This window comes from Phyllopteryx taeniolatus, chromosome 12 (genome assembly GCF_024500385.1).
Source record: "Phyllopteryx taeniolatus isolate TA_2022b chromosome 12, UOR_Ptae_1.2, whole genome shotgun sequence".
NCBI lineage: Eukaryota > Metazoa > Chordata > Actinopteri > Syngnathiformes > Syngnathidae > Phyllopteryx > Phyllopteryx taeniolatus.
The window spans coordinates 11,428,226-11,448,269 of record NC_084513.1 but is presented as its reverse complement, the minus strand read 5'-3'; the positions used below and the strand labels follow the sequence as shown (position 1 = coordinate 11,448,269).

Here is a 20,044-nt window from a genome sequence, read left to right as displayed (position 1 = left end):
GAGTTCAACTCATGAGATCTAATGCAATAAAAAAAAAAAAAAAAATCTAAATAATGATACTGTACATGTATTGTGTGTTTCCTACTGGAGTTGTCAGTCCGGCACAGAGGTTAGTTTTATTTGCATCTCTTTCATGCAACAAAAATGTTATCTCCTTCTTCTGTTTTTTGTTAAATCTTGAATTATACCATTTGTTCTCGGAAGCACGATGGATAGTGGGTAGCAAGGTTCTGCGGTTTGGGGTTTGGTTGAGCTTTCTCATAGTAATGTCCGGGTAACCTTCCTCCAACTTTCCAGAGACATGCATGTTATGTGTTCATTTAAGACTACCATAATTTTTCGTATACAATGCGCACCCATGTATAATGGACAACCCCAAAGTTGACCTCAAAATTCTGGAAAACCCTTCTACTTATGTATAATGCATTTTGATTTTGATTTTTCTTCTCCCCATATGATCAAAACGAAGTATTTTTTCAAAGAATGATTCTGAAGTTAAGCACTTTATTTGAACATGTAATACTTTTTTATTTACTTGCTCTTATTTTGAAATTCACAGCCTTACTTTTATTTAATAAATGAGAAAACACATAGTTGTGCTCATATGTTTGATTACCCAGGCACAATTTTTAAGCTGGGTACAATTCTTTAAAGAAAACGTGAAGGGCGAGGCGAAACACATTACATTTTATTTTAATGGGATTCAAATTAAACTTTCAAGCATTTCAGCAAAGGTTTATCATTAATCAAAACATAACCATAAAGAAATGAATGATGGTTGTTGTTCAGTCATATTAAAAACAAATTTAAAAAAAAATACTATATATATATATATATATATATATATATATATATATATATTTCACAAATTCTGCCAGGGTATGTAAACTTATGAGCACAACTGTACATACATTATATGCAGTCATACGTACCCCTGCCATATTGGTATGAAAATGTAGGATGCACCTTTTTCATAACCTCTAGGTGGCGGCATATTAGAATGAAAGTGTACACCTTTCTCATAACCTCTCGGTGGCGGTGACATTGGAATGAAAGTGTACAGTTTTTTCATAACCTCTAGATGGCGGCATAAATTTATAAAATGTGAAAGCTTCTTCATTTTCCCCTATACCCATGTATAATGCGCACTATTGACTTTTGAAATTTTTTGGGGGGGAAATAAATGTGCATTATACACGAGAAATTGCGGTAAATTGTTTATCGGTGTGACGGTGAACAGGTGTCTATATGTGCCTTGCGATTGACTGGCGACCGGTCCAGGACGTATGCCACCTGTTGCCAGAAATCAACTGGCATAGGCTGAGAACAAATGCTTTAGAAAATGGATGGATGTTAATGTATCTTTTCTCACATGGGTATGCTACAGTAGTTTTTCTTTACATGTTGAATTATATATTTAATCAGCCGTAGTAGCCGCTGCGAAAAAGAAATTAAATTACTCATGTTTACCAAATTCAAGTGCTTTAAAAGATTAAAACATAGATAAAGCGGCCTTGTGAAACAACTCCAGTCTTGTGTATGTTGGGTTCAGAGAGAGACTCTTTGTTCTTCGCAAGAAAGTCCCTTTAATGCTTGTTTTTGCTTCTTGCGGTCCTTTTTACTGTCTGCGCGAGGAATGTCCTCTCTCAGCCAGTGATTGTGAGCTTTTGCACAGTGCGGTTTATGTTTTGAGGTTTCTCTAAACGGATCCAGAGTTTAGGTGGAGTCGTGCGGTCGCACAGGCCAGCACATTCACTGGCTGGGCGCACTCTGTAATCACACTGAGCAGAGACAGTGTGGCAGGAGCCTTTTCAAAGTAGACTTCTCACATCCATTTTGTGAGCATACCTTGTATATTACACTTCCTGAGGTTTTCCACTTTTAAAACCGAGATGAGCCCCCTGATATTGAATTCAGTACACTTTGACCAATGGGAGCGTTGGTGTATCTAAATAGCGTGTCACGTTATAACGCAGTAAAGCCGTTGTGTCTGGCAAACGTTTGGCAATGAATCTGAAAATCCAAAGCCGCCAAATGTTTATTTAAACATCGTAAAAATGTGCTCAGCTGTGCTAAACCCAAAACACTTAGTTGTGGCTGTCAAACACATGTGGAGAGTGCCGCACAGAGGTCATCAGATTTTATTTCAATTTGTGTTACATGCCTTTTGAGATGAGACTGGTCTAGTGTTTTACAGTCTCGTAACACTGTCTCCTTCTTTCACTGCCAAATAAAGACCTCTCGAATAAACGCCTTGCCTCTGATATATGCCTGGCCCTATGTACAGTTGAGTTAACGCCTCCCGATCACTGCAGGTGGTCTTTGATTTATTTAAGCAACAATGTACACCTGGTTTTATACTGTTCACCTGTAGTCTATCACTAACATACACTGTGTACTGTAGCGTTAAGCTAGAAAATCACCATTTAACAGTTTGACTCATTATTGCAGTGACTATTTATATGAAAAACGGTCATACAGTATAAAACATCCATCCATTCATTTTCTATCGAGCTTGACCTCATTGAGCTGGAGCCTATAGAAAAACCTCATCTGGTCATCTAGGTCCATTTGTTCTAGCAGACACTGTTCCACGGCACGCCATTGTTGTTGCTTTGTTCCTAGTTATGGAAAGGGAAGGAAGAACGGAGACCGGAAATGGCCAAAAAATGCAGAGGAAACTCCATCCTGTGGTGTCCTAGCCGTAGCGGCACCCTGACTTGGAGGTGAACTGCAGTACATTTTCAAAACTGCGCATGGGTTGTGCTCGAGTGTAAAGGCAAACTGCGTGCGGGATAGTCGCAGTGATGTCAGCAGGGTCGCCGCCTGCGCGAGTATAAAGAAGCCTTAAGCTGTCCTCGGAGCCTGCTGAGGTGGCCCTGGCAACGGAGCCGACGTCAGTTGTGTTGCGGCATCTGCAAAATGCTATTAATTAGCTGATGTATAAGGTATCTTGCCACCCTCAAAAAGGGACAACACTGTGTTTATTCATTTGAAGTACCACCCAAGTGATTATGTGGAAAGAGAGGGAAAAAAGCGATATCAGTCAGTACAGCCTGTCACTCTTTTGCTAGCACAAGTAGTATTAGCAGTTAGCCACTGCGAGTGGTGAGGCCACCAGCAACAATAATAAATCGGGTCATCATTATTCAGCTGGTTTGGAAAATGGCAAAACTAGTTAATTTGTATCGTGAGTAAAGATGATGCACATTTGAAAGTAGCAATAATGTTAACAGGATATGTAGCATCATAACTGGAGAATGATGTTTCAGTTTATTTCCCATCTTGAACCTCCAAAAATACTCAGTACTTTAAACTAGTGTTATCGTTCTACATTCGCTGCGCTGTTAAGTGAAAAGTGTTCTTATAGTTTTCTACATGTATTTTATTTGCTTTGTAAGTATGCTAATATCATGTTGGGGTTACTGTTTGAATTGTTGACTGAGGCTTGTTAACAAAAGGTGTTAATAAAATGTTGAACTACTCTCTAGTTTCTTAAGTTTTCAGTATAAATGTTTTAAAACGATAATCTGGGATTTCTGTTGCCCCCTAACACTGGAATTCAACATTACAACAAAGCCTTTGTCGCTTCGATATGATGTTGCTTGCCGGCCTCCTCCTCCTTCCAGCCCCGCATGCTTTTCTCCTTTCTCTGTGGCTCAGTCGACCTGGGCACTGTCCATATGCAGGCCTGCTCATTGTCATTTTAAAGTGCCACCAAGTGATCCAGTGCAGGAATGTATAGGATAGTCACTAAGTATAAAAAAATAAATACTGAAAAATATAGTGTCATCTCAGTGTACATGTGTCAGAAGCTGACAGCATTCTGTCATATAGCCTTGCAGTGGTTTGGGTGAAAATTGCTTTTTTTTTTTTTGGCACCCTGAGATTGACTGGCGAACAGTTCAGAGTGCGCCCTACGCAAGCACATAAGAACATGAAAACTCCACACAGGAAGCCTCAGATGAGATTCAAACCCAGAACCTCAGAACTTTGAAGCAGACATGCTAACAAGTAGTTCACCATGGTGCCTAAATATAAAACAATCAAATGAAAAACTTTTCTTAACTGAGTATGCCTTCTTGTGCTGTGTTATGACATATTCATATGCTGATTTGCCATAATTGCATTTATAACCTTGAACACTTGTAATGAGTAAATACGGTATCTTATCTCAGGAATGTATCCATAGCTGCTCTTTCTTATTCATCAGCTCCCTGACTCACACGTTTGTGTATTGATTCACATTCTTGTGGGAATCCGAGTAGTTAGTGTACACCACTTTTAATTTCACCCACAACATGTGCTACCATCACGAGCCAACCCCGAAGCCATTATTATTTAGCGCCTAATAACGCTTTCATTTTATGGCCACAATCTTCCGTCTTGTAATTCCAGTTGTCTCGCAGACAGCTCATCCATAATAAATCTGTTTATACGACGCGTCGGCCTCCCATGTTGTATTCTTCCTTCCTTCCCCTCTCTCCCGCTTCAGTGGTTTGGTTTTCCCGTCCGCTGCTGACTCAGCACTGCCATCTCGTGCCGGCACTAGGTGCTACATTAGTCTTCTTGCCCAGTTAAAAAAAGGCTGAGCAGAGGCTGTTTTTTTTTTTTGGTGCATGGCCGCAGGATTAGAATGAATCTCCAGCAGCCACAACACTTGAAAATAAGGGGGGGGGCACTTGAGTCGTTTGTACAATAGAAGGCTTTCTCCTTTCACACACAATACTTGGACCTCTTCATCCAACTTCTGCCTACTTCTAATGTAACCTCTCGATTTAAAATCCATAAAGTTGCTTGTGATAAATTAAGGTTTCTTTTCATCCCCAGGATCTACTGGATCATTCCTGCACTTCAGGAAGCGGCTCCGGTCTGCCCTTTCTGGTTCAGAGGACGGTAGCCCGACAAATCACTCTCAACGAGTGTGTGGGTGAGTGTCCACTCGAAGCCGGTATTGTTATTGACATTAGTGCGTGAGAATATGCAGCCCTGCTCATTCATTTTAATGAGACCTATGTGTCAGCACAGTGGGGGGCCAACACATACGCACACACCTTCTGAAAAAGTACAGAGGACGCCTCACAACTGTTGTGAAATTGATACTGTATCTACGTTTTGCCCACAGCTGCTTCACTTACATTTTCCCCAAGGTTTAAATCTCCATAACGTCGTTCAAACTATGTATCTCATACAATTCTAAACCGACTGTCTGCTTCTGATATCCTGTGACTCATGCATACACAGCCATCAAAATATCATTGCTTACAACAATAACCAAGGCCAGGGTTGGGGTGAAAAACATATTTGGGTTGCAAAACAGGGCACTATTGTTCTTGCAATGATGTGTAAGAGGCAGAAATCAATGTAGAAATACGATTCCCCGATGTACCCAGTCTTATGCAGGTTGAACGTCCCGACAGCAAACAAGGTTGGGTGCACTCAGCAGAGTTTGTTGTGTATTTATGTTTGATTAAGCTGTCACACATTACAGATATGGGTTTTGCCTCCTTAGAAGCCATAAAACACATCTTCAGTACCTAAATTTTTAACATGTAATTATGTTTTTCATGGGGCAACACTGAAGAAACGTCATTTTGCTACATCGTAGTTAGTGTACAGTCTGTACGATGGAAATTTATTGTCTCACTGAAAATACCTCAACCACTGAATCTAAACTGCAATCAAAAATATTAAACATGTTTAACATTTACTATTAGAGATGTTCAATACCACTTTTTTTCAGACTGATACCAATACGATTATTCAGTCTTGAGTAGTCACCGATACCGAGTACCGGTACCACTATTACTTTTGATACATAAAATTTTAAATTAAGACACTGACATAATTATGAACAAAGACCTTTATCTCTTTCTGATGCACATGATGATTCACCAATGTGTCAGACTTACTTGATGTCAATTTTTTTTTTTTCCCCTTAAGTATTTGTGGCTGTTATTTGCAGCCTTCACGAGTGCCTTGAAATAAGGCCGGTATCGGCCCAATACATGGTATCGGTACTCGCCCATCCCTATTTACAATAATATGATATCTGAACCAAAACAAAAGCAAATTGTACTGAGCTGACCTTCTTGAAGATTAGTAGTGTAATACTGTGCTTTGTATATCTGAGCTGAAAGTTGCGCAAATTAGCATAATTGACAACGCACTGCACCATTTGCTACTTAATTGTGTGAGCAGCACCACCTACTGAGTAGAAGTAAAATACAATGCAGAATTGTTCATGCCCCAAAACCGTTCGAGATTGTTCGAGATGCAAAGAAAACCCCACAGATAACTTCAGGTGAAATACAGGAATCTATGAAAAAAAGTGGTGTGGATGTTTCAAGATGCACAATAAGGGGAGACAGAAAAAAAATGGGCTGCATGGTCAATTCGCCAGAAAACCTCTGGAACAAAAATCATTCGGAGGGATGAAACCAAAATTTAACTTTTTGGCCAAAACCATAAACGTTACATTTGGAGAGGAGTCAACAAGGCCTATGATTAAAGGTACGCCATTCCTACTGTGAAACATTGAGGTGGATCGCTGATGTTTTGGGGATGTGTGAGCTATAAAGGCACTGGAAACTTGGTCAAAATTGATGGCAAGATGAATGCAGCATGTTATCAAAGAATACTAGAGAAAAATTTGCACTCATCAGCCCGGAAGCTGCGCATGGGACATACTTGGATATTCCAACATGATAATGATCCAAAACACAAAGCCAGGTCGACCTGTCATTGGCTACAGTAGAATAAAGTGAAGGTTCTGGAGTGGCCATCTCAGTCTCCTGACCTCAATATCATTGAGCCACTCTGGGGAGATCTCAAGCATGCAGTTCATACAAGACAGCCTAAGAATTTACAGGAACTGGAGGCCTTTTGCCAAGAAGAATTGGCAGCTTTACCATCATAGAAAAGAGCCTCATCCACAACTATTGCAAAAGACTCCAAGCTGTCATTGATGTTAAAGAGGCCAACACATGTTATTAAAAACTGGGGTATGTCAACTTTTGATCAGGGTCATTTGTGTAGTTTCTGTTGTCATTATGATTTTAAAAAAGAGTAAACACCTTTGTTCGATAACACTGGGGAACACAATTTTGTTAAGTTAGGTCTGACAGCTATTTTTAACTAATTTTTGGATGCGGAATCCAAAACTGATCAGTTTTTCTCTATCACATCAAGTTTTTGAACTATAGATCCCCGTTTTCTTAAATTTGAAAAATACTGTACTTAATAGAAATGTGCTTGTTTTATAAAACTCATAAAATATTGACATACAATGAAATATGAAAGAAACGGGCATGACTGCAATGTTTATTTAACACTATTATGTTTTACAAAGGACATGGCACAAATCCTCTTAATTGCTACTATGCAAGCGTTCTGTTTGCAGATATTGATATAGTACTGACCTATTGGGAGCTGCACACACCTCTCACCGCACCGTCTCAATTGTGACTGCACAAACAAGTTGCGACGTAGCTGTAGATGAGTCAAATCATAATCAGTTGGCTAGCTAATCAGTGGAATTTTGCTTATCTGGAGGGTAAGCTGTGGAGAAATAACTTGACGTGCCAGAAAAAAAAACTGACTGCAATTTTGGAATCAGCATGCCAATTTTTGTTTTAATCAGCATAACAATTTAATTCAACAGAATTGTTTGTCAAATTGTTCCCCAGTGTAATAAATGGCTTCACCCAAGCAATAACCATGAGTGAAATAAAAGTTTTTGTGTTATCATTCATATTCTCTGAAAAATGCCCAAGAAATCATAAATTCTGCCAGGGTATGTAAACTTATAAGCACAACTGTACAAGCCTATGTACACTGTACATAGTGTACACATATATCTGTATACTGAAAACTGGTTTCAACCAGAGACCCAACATCACTTCCTAATGTTTTTTCCTACTCGTTAGGTAAGGGCCGTTACGGCGAAGTTTGGCGAGGCCAGTGGCAAGGAGAGAGCGTCGCTGTGAAGATTTTCTCCTCCCGAGACGAGAAGTCCTGGTTTAGAGAAACTGAGATCTATAACACAGTGCTGCTGAGACACGAGAACATCCTGGGTATGTCAAAGATAATCGTTGGGTGCCTGGAAACAACAAGCTTGAAAACAAAAGATAGCCACATCATGAGGTACACCTATTTAATGAGGTCTAATGCAAGAGGGGAAAAAAAATCTGCCTTTACATAAATGACAATGAACAATGATGCAAAACTGAACATATTGTTAAGTACAATGGATGGCTGTCAGTCAAAACTAAGCATCGCTGTCTGACTAGATTTAAGGCTTGCTCGGAATAAATGTTATAAATTTATAAAATGTATTTCGAGGTATACAAATTGGAGAAACAAGGCTGTATAATATATCAGTTTTTCTTTTTTAATAAATCAGCAAAAATTTCAACATTTCCATTTTTTTCGGTCAATATGGGGTGCTGTGTGTACATTAATGAGGAAAAAAATGAACTTAAATGATTTTAGCAAATAGCTGCAATTTTACAAAGAGTGAAAAAATTAAGGGGGTCTGAATACTTTCCTTTCCCACTGGACATTACAAACACAAATAATTGTTAAATATCTCTGACAGTGTCAATCAAAAATAGTGATATCCTTTGTAAAAACAATTATTGCCATAATATAATTGATATTACTATCAGCGACAATTCTTTTCATGTGAATTTGTTTTGTTTACCTTATTCAGCTTAATGAAAGGGATCAGAATATTACTGTGATGTCGTGAAGTCCTTCACAACTGCAAACAACATTCTATATATTGAATTAGTTCCCCTGACAATGTCAATCAAAACTGAGCATATAATGTAAAGGCAGCATTTTCAGAGGTCTTGAATTGGATATCATTAGATTTTCTCGCACCTACTCTTTTGACTTGACATAATTGAGCCTTAATAACTGTAATTATTGTGTCAGAACACACTAGAAGCCAAATCAGGATCAGTATTTGAATCTCTGGCTCACAATTATCTGTATTTGTATACTGTATTTATAAAAGGATGAGTCATTTAGAGAATAATTCTGTTTTTTACCTCAGCCTATCTGTTTGATCGTAACATCGAGAAACAAGCTTTTTTTCGGCGTTGTTTCTTTGCACATACATTTTTTTCTTGGTGTGTCTTAACCATTTCTGTGTTCTCACCCCAGGCTTTATTGCCTCCGACATGACCTCCAGGAACTCCAGTACGCAGCTGTGGCTCATCACCCACTACCACGAGATGGGCTCCCTGTACGACTACCTTCAGCTGAGCACCTTGGATGCGTGCAGCTGCCTCCGCATGGCACTCTCCATCGCCAGCGGCCTGGCACATCTGCACGTAGAGATCTTCGGCACCCAGGGCAAGCCGGCCATCGCCCACCGTGATCTCAAGAGCAAAAACATACTGGTTAAAAAGAACGGGCAGTGTTGCATCGCCGACCTCGGTAAGAAGACTATAATCCATGTGCGTTTGTTTCCTTTTCTCAGGCTGCACTAAGAGAGGGTTTGAAGAACATAAGCAAACCATTTTCCTATTCCTCCAAAGTTTGATCTTTATGCTCCCCAGCACATTTGAGTCACCCATCACTCTGAAATAGTGTCAAGTCTAGATTAGCCTATTAGTCTAGTTCGCATGACCATTTTAGCATAGCTCCAGATTTCAGTTGTTATATCCCCAAGCATATTTAATCTTTAACAGTAGAAAATCCAGACTCTTTGGACCACATGACCATTTTCCGTTGAGAAAATGATCAGAGTCAACTCCTTGTTCCTATTACATCTGATACAGTCATCAGAATACAGATCAGATCTGATCTGATCAGAATACAATCGATGTGCATATATCATTTTACACTTGCGACAATACAATGTGTGGAAACTGTGTCCCAGCCCTGGAACAATGAGTCCCTGCAACTTATCTTCACGGAGTGCAGATACAGTAATCGTCCGCTAAATGACGGTTGTTGCTTTGCGGTCCTGCTATATAGCAGATTTTCATTTGTACAATTTGGCCAATATTTCCATTACACTTGCTCTCTCTCAATATATTATGTTTCCGCCTGTGACGATCGCAATTTTTTAGGACAATATATTTTCCCAAAAACTAACAGAATAAACGATGGTATCATTTTTTTTTTTTTTTTTTTTTTTTTTTTTGCCACTGATATGATAGAGCATAATAATTCAAGTACATCCTTTTTAAGAACAATTAACATTGAACATTGGCATTACAATGTAGATCAAGAAATAAAATATTTTAGATTAAAACTATAAATAAGACTCAGGCTCTGTTTAGAAAAATTGCACTTAAACAAATATTAAAAATGTTTGCACATAGGTATAGCGTCATTAACCCACTAAAGAGGCCCCCAAAAATTCTTTAAGCCTGCCAAATTTTAATGAATTAAAAAAAAAACACAAAAAAAAAAAATTTATGTACTCAAAAGCATTTGGGCTTTGTCACTGTTTTAAAATCAAATGCCATCCATTTTAATGTAACTATTTTTTTTTTTACTCTATTTGTATTTATTGTATGAATGTTGTTGTGTTATGTGCTGTATAATTTCTGCCTCCTGTAAAATTTCTGCTGCCTCTTGGCTTTTGAAAAATAGGCTTTACTTCTCAATAAGCACTTTACCTGGTTAAATAAAGGATAAATAAAATGTAAAATAAGGTCTGGCCTCGAGCTGCTGGACTGTGATGCGAGACCTTTACGTGTCAATCAAATGACGCTGAAGATGAGTTCGCTCAAGTCAACTACTGCCTGAATATTGATAACACGTGCCGCTGTGTTTATGTTTTATAAACAGTTAACTTTCCCATATATGTGTGTGTGTGTGTGTGTGTTATGTTGTGAACATACATACAACTCCGAGCGCCTACATTTTAACGACCTCTTCGTGGTCGAGTGAGGTTTTTAGCTATGTATGTTTGTATGTATGTATGTATGTATGTATGTATATGCATGCATATATATGTATATAAATATGTATGTATGTATGTGTATATATGTATATATACATGTATGTGTATATGTGTATATATATATATATATATATATATATATATATATACATGTATGTGTATATGTATTTATATGTGTGTGTGTGTGTGTATGTGTATATGTATATACATATGTATATGTATATATATGTATATATACATATGTATGTACACATGTATGTATACAGATGTATATATATATATTCGTATATATATGTATATATATGTGTGTGTGTATATATATATATATATATATATATATATATGTGTGTGTATATATATATATATTTATATATGTGTGTGTATATATATATATATATATATATATATATGTGTGTATATATATATATATATGTGTGTATATATATGTATATATACGTATATATATATATATATATACGTGTGTATATATATATGTGTGTGTGTGAATACATATATATATATACATACATATATATGAATATATATACATATATATATTGTGCAATGTGTCCATTTATATGAATATATATATATATGTGTGTATATATATATATATGTATATATACATATATATATATATATGAATATGCTTCATGTGTCCCTGCTAATTTTTGTGCGTTTCAGACGCGGAACACATTTAACGAGATCCCTGATGTGCATTAATTTGTTTTCGAAGCTGCACCATGACCATCGAAGCGGTTTTAACTTCTGAGGAGCCAAAGACTTAATAACATGATTTTATTTATTGCGTGCAGAGAAGGAAATAAATCTAATATTGCTCCTCTTGCCTATCTGGTTAAACTCATTTGTTCCTAATTTTAGCGAAACAACCAGTGCTTAATGTTCCTCCTGTGCCTTGACTATAAACACATTCGGAAGTGCACTTTATCTAACACCAATGTTCTATTCGCTCAATAAAGAAGCTCGTTCGGATACTTGGGGATGGGCCTGACATGTCGCCCTCTTAATGTATTAAATGCTACAACAGATGACGCAATCTTGATTGTCTTATCTCCAGGTCAGGTTGTTCTTGTTTAGGAGTACATCCTGTTTACAAAAACATCATGTCACTCAGTAGACTGTTGCCTTAGTGCTTTTTGTGTGTTGCTGACCGAGAGTGGTTGTTGTCTTCCAGGTTTGGCTGTCATGCATTTCCAAGACACCAACGAGCTGGATGTGGGCAACAACCCCAAAGTAGGCACCAAGCGTTACATGGCGCCCGAAGTGCTGGACGACTCCATCCAGATGGACTGCTTTGAGTCCTACAAGAGGGTCGACATCTGGGCTCTGGGCCTCGTTCTGTGGGAGATTGCCAGGCGGACGGTCAGCAACGGTGAGTATTCTACTACAGTGTTGCCTTGAGATACGAGCGCTGTATAGTGGCAGTGAACTCAATTCAACTCACTTCTTTGGCAAATATTGAACAGTTCATCAATTCATGCTGTTTAATACCACTCCCATTTGAAATTTACTGTCAAACAAAACAAAGAGAATTGCACATTGTGTTTTTAAAACGACCACATAGCTTTGCCTTAGAAAAGTCTGGTTAAGCTAATGTTACAAACAATGCAAAATGCCATTCACATGCTAAAAATTTGCGATAGTCACAGTTTTAGATGCAGTGGATATTTAAACTAGGCTTTACACGATCAGGATTTTTGGGGCCGATCACCGATCAAGTTTAAAAAAAAAAAAAAAAAACGATCCGATGGAGCAATGTGTCCATTTACATAACTTGTTCATTTATTGGATATACTTGTATCCTGTATTCATCTGTCCATCCATTTTCCGTGCAGCTTATCCTCACAAGGGTCGTGGGCGTGCTGGAGCCCGTCCCAGCTCTAATTATTATTCTGTAGCATTTTAGACAAAAGTTAAAACACCAATGACCTCTAGGCGGCATTCAAGAATTGGACACTGACGACGTGTTTTTTCACCGACAAGATTGAAAAAACTTTATTGGCCGTCAGATAGTTTCAGTACTGTGCAACAAGACGTGACAAGGATAAAAATAAACTAGCTTTTTTTTGATTCATACGCGACGAAGACGCAGAGTTAAATGTCTTGTGCGGAGCCGATCGATGACGTCTTTGATCGGATCGGCGACTTATGACATGAAAGCCGATCAGCATAAAATGCTAATTATCGGCCGATACCGATAACACCGATCAGATCGGCGTAAAGTCTAATTTAAACACAAGCGATGGAGCAACACGTAGACAGATAATATAACAATACTCACAGGCATATATTCTTTACACTCTACGAAAAATTACTAATATAACATTATAGTATATAATACATGTACATATTAGTCACTTACGGTGGTAGTAGTAGTAGTAGTAGAAGGAGTGCTATTCTTTTGCGTTTGCCTGCATGACTGTATCATGCTGCCTCCCGGTTGCATTGGCAGGCACGTCCGAAGGATTTGCGATTCAAGTATAACTTTTGAGTTTCGAGCGTGGTCACGGAACAAATTAAACTTGAATCACAAGGCACCACTATACTTCCATTGTCCCTCCACTGACAATGAAGACACAACTTAAGTAATGCACTGGCAATATTTTAATAAACTTATGCAGTGTCACAGCATTCATTTTGCACTCATCACTCTGGAAAAATGTACACTGGACTCACTAATCCTCTGGGGCTTTCTCACTGTCGAGCAAAAACCTGAAATTCTGCAACAGTGTGAACTGACACAGTTATCCCCACATGTTGCTACACTTGAGCTGCCTCTTTTAGCTTGTTATTGCTGTACTCATGAGTTTGTGTACTGTATGTCAAAGTGCATGTGTTTCTCCCATAGGTATCGTAGAGGATTACAAGCCCCCTTTTCATGACGTCGTTCCCAGCGATCCCAGTTTTGACGATATGAAGAAGGTTGTCTGTGTGGACCAACAGAGGCCCAACATACCCAACAGATGGTTCTCAGACCCAGTGAGTCAGACTGAGCCCTACCACGAATTGCAAAAAAATGCCAGTAATTGACTCCCGCAATAATGTTTATAATTGCATATATTAATAGTTTAAACTGTAAATGTATCAAACTAGGATCCCAAACACCTCATTTGGCTTAAAATTCAAAGCCTTGTCGATGATTTGATTTCACACAGACTCTTGTAACTTCCAGTAACAACCAAGAGTAAACTTAGCACCACCTCAAAGTACAACGCTTGTTTATCAGTTGAGATATCATTACTTCGACACATATGTACTACTTTCCTGTTAGACAGATCGATTTAGCGCCATCTTGTGGCATTTTAGGGCATTACAGAAAGCGCACAAAAAACACGATTAGGTGAATTTTTCAGTGAATTGCCAGGGGATAGGATCCACATTTAAAAAATAAATAAATAAATAAATAAATAAATAAATAAAATAAAAAAACTAAAAATAAATAAATAAAAAAACACCAATAGAGGAATTTGTGATGAGTGTGAATATTGGAGACTGATACGTTCCAGATCCGTGATAGATGACTTTTTAATCCAGAGAGACCGTATTACATTTTTTTAAGTCGCTGCATGGTTTTAACATTTTTAAACTAATTAAAACATACTCAAACAGATTAAATGTACTTTTTAAGTACAACCCCAATTCCAATGAAGTTTGGATGTGGTTTTTCGAACATAAATAAAAACAGAATACAATGATTTGCAAATCATCTTCAACCTATATTTAATTGAGTACACTACAAAGACAAGATATTTAATGTTCAAACTGATAAACTTTATTGTTTTTAGCAAATAATCATTAACTTAGAATTTTTATGGCTGCAACACGTTCCAAAAAAGCTGGGACAGGTGGCAAAAAAGAATGTAAATGTAAATGATATCACCACACGGACTCAGGAACACTTCTGAAAACCAATGTCAGTAAATACAGTTCGGCGCTGCAGCCGTAAGTGCAACTTGAAACTCAACTATGCAACGCAAAAGCCATTTATCAACAACACCCAGAAACGCCGCCGGCTTCTCTGGGCCCCGAGCTCATCTAAGATGAACTGATGCAAAGTGGAAAAGTGTTCTGTGGTCAGACGAGTCCACATTTCAAATTGTTTTTGTCCTCCGGGCCAAAGAGGAAACGAACCATCCTGACTGTTATGGACGCAAAAGCCAGCATCTGTGATGGTATAGGGCTGTGTTAGTGCCAATGGCATGGGTAACTTATACATCTGTGAAGGCACCATTAATGCTGAAAGGTACATACAGGTTTTGTAGAAACATATGCTGCAATCCAAACAACGTCTTTTTCATGGACGCTCCTGCTTATTTCAGCAAGACAATGCCAAACCGCATTCTGCACGTGTTACAACAGCATGGCTTCGTAGTAAAAGAGTGCGGGTACTAGACTGGCCTGTCTGCAGTCCAGACCTGTCTCCCATTGAAAATGTGTGGCGCATAATGAAGTGTCAAATACGACAACGGAGACCCTGGACTGTTGAACAGCTGAAGCTGTACATGAAGCAAGAATGGGAAAGAATTCCACCTACAAAGCCTCTAAACGTTTATTGAATGTTGTTAAACGAAAAGGTGATGTAACACAGTGGTAAACATGACCCTGTCCCAGCTTTTTGGGAACGTGTTGCAGCCATAAAATTCTAAGTTAATGATTATTTGTTGAAAACAATGACGTTTATCAGTTTGAACATTAAATATCTTGTCTTTGTAGTGTATTCAATTAAATATAGGTTGAACATGATTTGCATATCATTGTATTCTGTTTTTAGCGGCACGGTGGACGACTGGTTAGAGCGTCTGCCTCACAATTCTGAGGACCGGGGTTCAATCCCCGGCCCCGCCTGTGTGGAGTTTGCATGTTCTCCCCGTACCTGCGTGGGTTCTCCGGGCACTCCGGTTTTCCCACATCCCAAAAACATGCGCGGTAGGTTAATTGACAACTTTAAATTGCCCGTAGGTGTGAATCTGAGTGCGAATGGTTGTTTGTTTGTATGTGCCCTGCGATTAGCTGGCAACCAGTTCAGGGTGTACCCTGCCTCCTGCCCGATGATAGCTGGGATAAGCTCCAGCACGCCCGCGACCCTAGTGAGGAGAAGCGGCTCAGATAATGGATGGATGTATTCTGTTTTTATTTAAGTTTAACACAACGTCCCAACTTCATTGGAATTGGGTTTGTAGTCCTTAGCACCTTTTTTCACTCTCTCGCTGTCAAGAATTGGGAGACTATCTTATGAGACAGACTGGTTTGCATAATTCTCCAAAAGAAGAGTCAAAGCATGCTTGCTTCAAGCTGTTCATTCGTCACTGCCAGTCGACGTTTACTGCAAAACTGAACATTGTATATTTCGACACCAAAATGTTCAACCAAACTATATATTTCTTCTCAAAATCATATTAGGTTAACACTAACATATAATGTGAAATGCCATTGACGGGCTAATGGACATTAGCATGGATGTTACGGTAATTATAAACCTTCAAACAACTGCAACTTTTTCTTTGTGTTTGTGCCTTTTTAAAAAAAAATATACATATTTTTTACCCCCCAGACTTTAATTGCCATGGCAAAACTGATGAAGGAGTGCTGGTATCAGAACCCGTCGGCCAGGCTGACGGCGCTGCGCATCAAGAAGACTCTGACAAAGATCAACAGCTCGGTGGACAAAATGAAAACAGACATTTGAGCGGAGGAGGAGGAGACCCCGTACTTCCTGGACGAACATGCCTTTCACAGGGGCCGCGTGCCCTTATAGCGGCACGTGCCTGTATTTATTTTAAGACTTGGCGGGAGACATTTTGGCATCCAAAGATGGCTTACCGGGCTTGTGGGAATAGGACGTTTAATATGAAGCAATCCCAATCTATAAACTGGATTTTGGCTGTTACCTGAACTTTGGGTTTGCTTTGGGTTTTGTTTTGGATCCTCAGTTTCGAAAACAGGTCGCGTTTAGTGACATCACATTTTTTTCTCTGCTTTGTTTCTAGCCTTGTGCAAAAAGTGCATCACTCTTCCAATGTCAGCAGTCCTATAAATAGTAGTACAGTTCTCAGTCTAAGCATATGAACCTGTCGAATGATATATACTCTCGACGTTTTCTTCTTTTTTTACTTCTGCACACACACATTAAAAAGAACACAATATAAAAAATATCTGCTAGGTGATGGTGAGGTCGGCCCTCTTCTCCGCCCTTATTGGAGGCCTGTACTGTAAGTTTGCCTGTAAAGCCTTTATACTGTCTTAACGTGTGCATCGTCAAGTTCATGAAGTCAAACTTCAACGTTTTTTTTTTTTTTTTTATATATTTAAATATTTCATTAACATTTTATAGCAACTAGTGGTTTCTATTAATTAAATAGAAAACAAGTATGCTATCTTTCTGGTTTGTTGTGATGCTCATTTGTCTCATAAATGCCTCCTTTTTTCCCCCTCAAGACAAGAGGTCATAAAAAAAGGTCTTAACGTAACACAAAATGTTGCCACAGCCATCATTACCGCAACACACACTGGCTGACGTGGCATCTGAAAAGCCGCCCCACCTAAAATAGATGCCTGGTGTATTTCCCCTCAGAAAAAAATGACAGGTGATGCCACTAGGTACTGTGATGATACCGCAGACGTCATGTGGCATCTGTAAAGCTGTTTTAAAGATTTTTACAATCCAAAAAAGGTTCAAAAATATATATTTGGGGGGAAAAAACTAAACTCAACGTTATTTATAAAGCACTTTAACACAACCATAGCTGAAAACAAAGTGCTGTATACAGATAACAATCAAACTTTAAGAAATAAATAAAAAAATTAAGATAAACAAACCAAAATCAACGTGAATGTTAAGCCAGGTTAAAAGCCAGAAAATAAAAACGGGTTTTAAGACTGGTTTTAAAAATGTCCATAGGTGTGAATGTGAGTGTGAATGGTTGTTTGTTTGTATGTGCCCTGCGATTGGCTGGCAACCAGTTCAGGGTGTACCCCGCCTCCTGCCCGATGATAGCTGCGATAGGCTCCAGCACGCCCGCGACCCTAGTGAGGAGGAGCGGCTCAGAAAATGAATGAATGAATGGATGGATAAGACCAAAAAGTTGTTTCGCCAAGTGACTTTATATATGATTGTCACAAAATACGTGAGTGTGAGTGTGTGTGTGTGAGGGGACTGCGGTCAAGCCAGCCGCCCCTAATTTTGTTCATACTAGGCATTACGGTAATAAGCCCCAACGAGCGGTGAAAGCCAGCTTCAAAATAAAAGCCTCCTAATAATAGGCCCACATGTATGTTAATGCTTCAGATTTAAATTAATTGTTAAATAAGCTCTCTGTCATAACCCAACCAGTCCACCTGAGAAAGTAGAGGATTGCAACCAGCAAGGTTATTTCGAATCTTGAGATGCAGTCGTTTTTTTTGTTTGTTTGTTTTTTTAAATCTACATACATGACTGCAAGTATACCTTATTTCAAAAAATTGTAGAAAAAATAATCCCATCGGTATCGCAAGACCAGTCCAGATCTGTGGGACGCAAGTCCAACCAAGGACTCCACTAAAAGAGGTTTGATAAAGATCTGATATTGTATTTAAATATAAAAGTCCTCTGAAATCTGCACATTTCACTGTCATTACCCCTGATTAAAAAAAAATCCTTTTGGGGCGGCACGGTGAAAGACTGGTTAGAGCGTCTGCCTCACAGTTCTGAGGACCGGGGTTGTTTGTGGAGTTTGCATGTTCTCCCCGTGCCTGCGTGGGTTTTCTCCGGGCACTCTGGTTTCCTCCCACATCCCAAAAACATGCATGGTAGGTTCATTGACAACTCTAAATTGCCCTTAAGTGTGAATGGTTGTTTGTATGTGCCCTGCGATTGGCTGGCAACCGGTTCGGGTGTACCCCGCCTCCTGCCCGATGATGGCTGGGATGGGGGTAATGACATTAAAATATGCATATTTCAGGGGACTATTATTTTTAAATCTAACACCAGATTTGGATGGGACCTCTTTGGGTGGAGACCTGGGGTGCTCTAGTGTCCTCCAGAACTGGACTGGTGTTGCGATACCGAAAGGAGGCTGGCTTTTCGAGTGGAGGCATTATTAAGTGCAAAGGTTTTCATAACTTTGTTAGAAAGCTAACAAATCTAGCTATCTAAAACCCTCTTTATAGCATAGACCTATCAATATACTGTATGTGCAAAATTCAAAAGCCCAGACTCCTTTAAAGCGGATTGTCTAGGAAAACAAAGTATCATTAAAATAAAGTGCAATAATTGCAGTAGTACTGATTTATCCATTTTCTGTTTGGGACTATGATTTTAAATAGGTAAATCGATTTGTTTTGCTAGGATATAATTTGCAAAATGGTGTGAATAATCATAAATGTTACTTTTATATGGTGGTGGTACACTTATCCAATCATTTTAAATGTATTTCAATCATATGGTTTTAGTAATACTCAAAATTAAGTGGTTTTCTCAGAGGAAGAGGGTTAAGAGCCCTCACTATAAAAACTGGCGAACAAATGATCAACTAAAAGTAAAGCCTTTGTTTTTTTGTTTTGGTTTTTAAATTTAATTGACCTGTTTTGTCTGCTACAGCTTGTTGCGGACAAAGGTGTTGTTCACAGTAACATTTATTTCATGTCTCGAGTCACTGTCAATCGAAACTATGGTATGCCATGGTCATGCTGCACCTCCTCAAAAAATGGTGCGACCAACTGAAAAAGTTGGTCACGCCAGTGCTACGAGTGCAAAAGTTAGTGTACTGTAGATCCCGGAATAGTCGTGCTCATATATTGTATCAAACCAACAACAACAAAAATGAAAAACCCAAGCAGATAACCGACTCCAGGCTATCAATGTGACTTCTCTTTCTTTGACGAGTTAGGATTAAGAGTTAGTTTATGTTACAGTAGGTCGACTACTCTCAGTGTAATCGGATAGTTAATTTCTTGGCGTTGTCTGGTTTTGCGATGAAATGACACTGAAGACCTCGGAAAGAATTTTTTTTTGTCAAATTGACCTAATTGCTAAATTTATATTAACTTGGACCACCCTAAATAACAATTCTTACCTTGAACCTGGAAACCAGGAAAAAAAACCTATTTTTACTAACTTCC

The 20,044-nt window shown here is 38.7% G+C and overlaps 1 protein-coding gene across 1 annotated transcript in view; it reads left to right on the top strand.

Annotated features, from left to right (window-relative positions):
- LOC133486653 (activin receptor type-1-like) overlaps positions 1–17,322 on the top strand; it is a 50,383-nt gene extending 33,061 nt beyond the window's left edge. The window contains exons 7-12 of the mRNA XM_061792127.1: positions 4,831–4,930; positions 7,929–8,075; positions 9,172–9,447; positions 12,123–12,320; positions 13,797–13,927; positions 16,500–17,322. Of these exons, the coding sequence (XP_061648111.1) occupies positions 4,831–4,930; positions 7,929–8,075; positions 9,172–9,447; positions 12,123–12,320; positions 13,797–13,927; positions 16,500–16,634 (987 nt within the window). The 3' untranslated portion in view covers positions 16,635–17,322. The remainder of the gene's footprint in view (positions 1–4,830; positions 4,931–7,928; positions 8,076–9,171; positions 9,448–12,122; positions 12,321–13,796; positions 13,928–16,499) is intronic.
- The last annotated feature ends 2,722 nt before the right edge of the window (positions 17,323–20,044 follow it).